Source organism: Sprattus sprattus (assembly GCF_963457725.1).
Source record: "Sprattus sprattus genome assembly, chromosome: 2".
NCBI classification, from domain to species: Eukaryota; Metazoa; Chordata; class Actinopteri; order Clupeiformes; family Clupeidae; genus Sprattus; species Sprattus sprattus.
In genome coordinates this window covers 3338244-3343243 of record NC_137921.1, presented here as the reverse complement: position 1 = coordinate 3343243, position 5000 = coordinate 3338244, and the positions used below count along the sequence as shown (strand labels likewise).

The following is a 5000-nucleotide window of genomic DNA, read 5'->3' as shown; positions in this document are numbered from 1 at the left end:
CCGCTGGACTGGAACCCTCTACCTGGACCCGGCGCTGAGACAGAGACTTGGGCACGGGACACACTGACTCTGAGGAGAAAACACACCAGTGACTAAAACACACATTCACAGCATCAGGGACTTAAACACACCAGTGACTAAAACACACGTTCACAACACCAGGGACTAAAACACACCAGGGACTAAAACACACGTTCACAGCATCAGGGACTAAAACACACCAGGGACTAAAACACACGTTCACAGCATCAGGGACTAAAACACACCAGGGACTAAAACACACGTTCACAGCATCAGGGACTAAAACACACGTTCACAGCATCAGGGACTAAAACACACGTTCACAGCATCAGGGACTAAAACACACGTTCACAACACCAGGGACTTAAACACACCAGGGACTAAAACACACGTTCACAGCATCAGGGACTAAAACACACGTTCACAACACCAGGGACCAAAGCTGCAGGGTTAGCCAGCTGAGGGGTACAGTAATACATGAGGCGAGCAACACCATCTATTGACCAGCCTCAGGCTGCTTTATCTGTACTAGGGCTGAGCATATGTATAGACAGTAGGCTGTGTGTTTGTGTGTGTCAGTAGGCTGGGGGTGTGTTTGTGTGTGTGTGTGTGTGTGTAGACAGTAGGCTGGGTGTGTGTGTGTGTGTGTGTGTGTGTGTGTAGACAGTAGGCTGGGTGTGTGTGTGTGTGTGTGTGTGTGTGTGTAGACAGTAGGCTGGGGGTGTGTGTGTGTGTGTAGACAGTAGGCTGGGGGTGTGTGTGTGTGTGTGTGTGTGTGTGTGTGTGTGTAAGCAGTAGGCTGGGTGTGTGTGTGTGTGTGTGTGTGTGAGTGTGTGTAGACAGTAGGCTGTGTGTGTGTGTGTGTGTGTGTGTGTGTGTGTGTGTGTGTGTGTGTGTGTGTGTGTGTGTGTGTGTGTGTGTGTGTGTGTGTGTAGACAGTAGTCTGGGAGCTGGAAGCTGTCTCAGCATGATTTCTGAGATAACAGTAATCCACACCACAAATTACACACACCTCAGCACTTTAACCCGCTGGGGTTCTAAGCACTTTAACCCACTGGGGTTCTATGCAGCAGTTGGTTCGACCCGTGTCTTACAGGGATCCCTGCACAGGTCTCCCATGTGGGACTGACACTTGGTCGGTGTTGTTTTCCACTCAGGTTGGTGTTGTTTTCCACTCAGGTTGGTGTTGTTTTCCACTCTAGTTAGTGTTGTTTTCCACTCAGGTTGGTGTTGTTTTCCACTCAGGTTGGTGTTGTTTTCCACTCAGGTTGGTGTTGTTTTCCACTCAGGTTAGTGTTGTTTTCCACTCAGGTTAGTGTTGTTTTCCACTCAGGTTAGTGTTGTTTTCCACTCAGGTTGGTGTTGTTTTCCACTCAGGTTGGTGTTGTTTTCCACTCAGGTTAGTGTTGTTTTCCACTCAGGTTGGTGTTGTTTTCCACTCAGGTTAGTGTTGTTTTCCACTCAGGTTAGTGTTGTTTTCCACTCTAGTTAGTGTTGTTTTCCACTCAGGTTAGTGTTGTTTTCCACTCAGGTTGGTGTTGTTTTCCACTCAGGTCGGTGTTGTTTTCCACTCAGATTAGTGTTGTTTTCCACTCAGGTTAGTGTTGTTTTCCACTCAGGTTGGTGTTGTTTTCCACTCAGGTTGGTGTTGTTTTCCACTCAGGTTAGTGTTGTTTTCCACTCAGGTTAGTGTTGTTTTCCACTCAGGTTAGTGTTGTTTTCCACTCAGGTTGGTGTTGTTTTCCACTCAGGTTAGTGTTGTTTTCCACTCAGGTTGGTGTTGTTTTCCACTCAGGTTGGTGTTGTTTTCCACTCAGGTTGGTGTTGTTTTCCACTCAGGTTGGTGTTGTTTTCCACTCAGGTTGGTGTTGTTTTCCACTCAGGTTAGTGTTGTTTTCCACTCAGGTTGGTGTTGTTTTCCACTCAGGTTGGTGTTTTTTCCACTCAGGTTAGTGTTGTTTTCCACTCAGGTTGGTGTTGTTTTCCACTCAGGTAAGTGTTGTTTTCCACTCAGGTCGGTGTTGTTTTCCACACAGGTTAGTGTTGTTTTCCACTCTAGTTAGTGTTGTTTTCCACTCAGGTTAGTGTTGTTTTCCACTCTAGTTAGTGTTGTTTTCCACTCTAGTTAGTGTTGTTTTCCACTCAGGTTAGTGTTGTTTTCCACTCTAGTTAGTGTTGTTTTCCACTCTAGTTAGTGTTGTTTTCCACTCAGGTTAGTGTTGTTTTCCACTCAGGTTAGTGTTGTTTTCCACTCAGGTTAGTGTTGTTTTCCACTGGCACTCAGGAAGCTGCTGTTTTCTTTGCAACATAATGTCACCACTAATCCCCTCTACTCTTTCACGTCACGCCACGCCACGTCAGATCACACTGCCCACACAGCTGACCTGACTCATATAGGAGCACCTCTCACACACACACACACACACACACACCTCACAAACACACACATACACACGCACACACACACACACACACACACACCACACAGTTGACCTGACTCATATAGGAGCACCTTCCACCAAACCACACCCAGTTGAGCCCCGCTCATTCTCTCTCTCACACACACACACACACACACACACCCAACACCCAGCCCAATTCCACTTCACATACCAACACACTCACACACACACACACACACACACACACACACACACACACACACACACACACACACACACCTCTACTCCACCACGGCTTAGATGATTACCCTAAATGTTTCTTCAGATGATATTCCTCATCGCTGTCTAGGACCTGGTGTTTCCCCCACCTTGACCATGCTGAGCACCCGTCTAATCCTCACACACACACACACACACACACACACACACACACACATATACACACTCACGCCACACACACACACACAAACACACTCACGCCACACACACACACACACACACACACACACACACACACACACACACACTCATGGCAATACCTTGAGTTAAGTCAAGCACACACTAGGACTACCAGGCAGTTGCATCACATGTAGGCCTACACTAATTCCCTTCTAATACAGGGGACTTTGTCACAACACAGAGATACGCCCTGGCAACGGTAACTAGGTATAGGTATCTGCCAGGTATCTACTGGGTATCTCCAGACAGGCAACACACACACACACACACATATCTACTGGGTATCTCCAGACAGGCAACACACACACACACACACACACACACACACACACACACACACACACTGAGTACGAGTAGGAGACACACACTAGTCAGGACACACACACACTGAGTATGAGTAGGAGACACACACCAGATAGAACAAACACACACACTTAGTACGAGTAAGAGACACACACTAGTCAGGTAACACACACACACACACACACACACACTGAGTACCTAGACACTCACCCTTGGCAGGATAGCTGTGCAATTCTGGCCATAAAGGCACAGGAAGTGACATCACTGAACGTCTGCATATTAGTGAGTGCTGCCAATTATCCTCCAAACAGAACTAACCCAATAGTGCTCCTGTTCCAAACAGAACTAACTAGACCGTGCTCCTGTTCCAAACAGAACTAACCAGACCGTCCTCCTGTTCCAAACAGAACTAACTAGACCGTCCTCCTGCTCCAAACAGAACTAACCAGACCGTGCTCCTGTTCCAAACAGAACTAACCCAATAGTGCTCCTGTTCCAAACAGAACTAACCAGACCGTCCTCCTGTTCCAAACAGAACTAACTAGAACGTCCTCCTGCTCCAAACAGAACTAACCAGACCGTGCTCCTGTTCCAAACAGAACTAACTCAATAGTGCTCCTGTTCCAAACAGAACTAACTAGACCGTGCTCCTGTTCCAAACAGAACTAACCAGACCGTCCTCCTGTTCCAAACAGAACTAACTAGACCGTCCTCCTGCTCCAAACAGAACTAACCAGACCGTGCTCCTGTTCCAAATAGAACTAACCCAATAGTGCTCCTGTTCCAAACAGAACTAACTAGACCGTCCTCCTGTTCCAAACAGAATTAACCAAACCGTGCTCCTGTTCCAAACAGAACTAACTAGACCGTGCTCCTGCTCCAAACAGAACTAACTAGACCGTGCTCCTGTTCCAAACAGAACTAACTAGACCGTGCTCCTGTTCCAAACAGAACTAACTAGACCGTGCTCCTGTTCCAAACAGAACTAGCCAAATCGTGCACCCATTCAAACAAAGTTCGTCACTTTCACACTATTGGATAACAAACGCATGTCAAGATATTTGTTCTGCTGTTCTTGGGATGAGTCGGCTTCCAAATGACCTCCCCAGCCATGGAAAACAATGGTGCAATTCTTGCTGCCAAACAAGTAGCTTTGCCACATCACACATTGCTTCTGCCAGTGAACCCAAGGATTATATGATGAAATATAAAGGATAAAATCTGTCTCCTCTCACAGAATCCCTAGAAGTTGAGATGTGTTCACTGATGTGTGATCAAGGCACCCACTCTCTGCTTAAGCCATGGTCACGTCACGTCACGTCACAGGGTTGTTTTGAACCAGATTTGTGAGCAGTGTTCTGAAGCATGTGTACTTTGGAAGCTCCACACAGTTTCGAAACGTCAGTATTAAGCGAGAATTTCTGGCAACAAACAAAGTTAGTTAAACCCCTTTAATGACATGGGATTGGATATCTTCCTGTTACAAATGTTAGTATTCTTGGATGTGTATAAATATTTCCACAAAATCAGTTGCTTAATATCAAATCTGGAAAGGGATATGTCCATGAGTAGGCTACAATATTGCTTAGGCACAATATTTAGCACAAATGTTTTTGAAAAGCACTGTTTGACACATAGCCTACCAGTTTCATCCAAACGAACCAGAGACAAACCCCATCAGTCTTTAGAAGTAATATTGATATTTCAGGGCAAAATGTTCTATGAGAAGGTGTTGTTTAATTCGCATATATGCAAACAAACAGCACTAAACGTGTTCCCGACTTTGCAAAATACTACTACGGAGCGCCCTTAGGG

General features: G+C 46.1%; 1 protein-coding gene across 1 annotated transcript in view; it reads right to left on the bottom strand.

Moving 5' to 3' along the window:
* Positions 1 to 5000, bottom strand: part of LOC308360199 (membrane cofactor protein-like) — a 15591-nt gene that overhangs the window by 9822 nt on the left and 769 nt on the right. Inside the window, exon 2 of the mRNA XM_080831987.1 lies at positions 1 to 69. This exon is cut by the window's left edge and continues 126 nt beyond it. Within this exon, the coding sequence (XP_080688113.1) occupies positions 1 to 69 (69 nt within the window). The remainder of the gene's footprint in view (positions 70 to 5000) is intronic.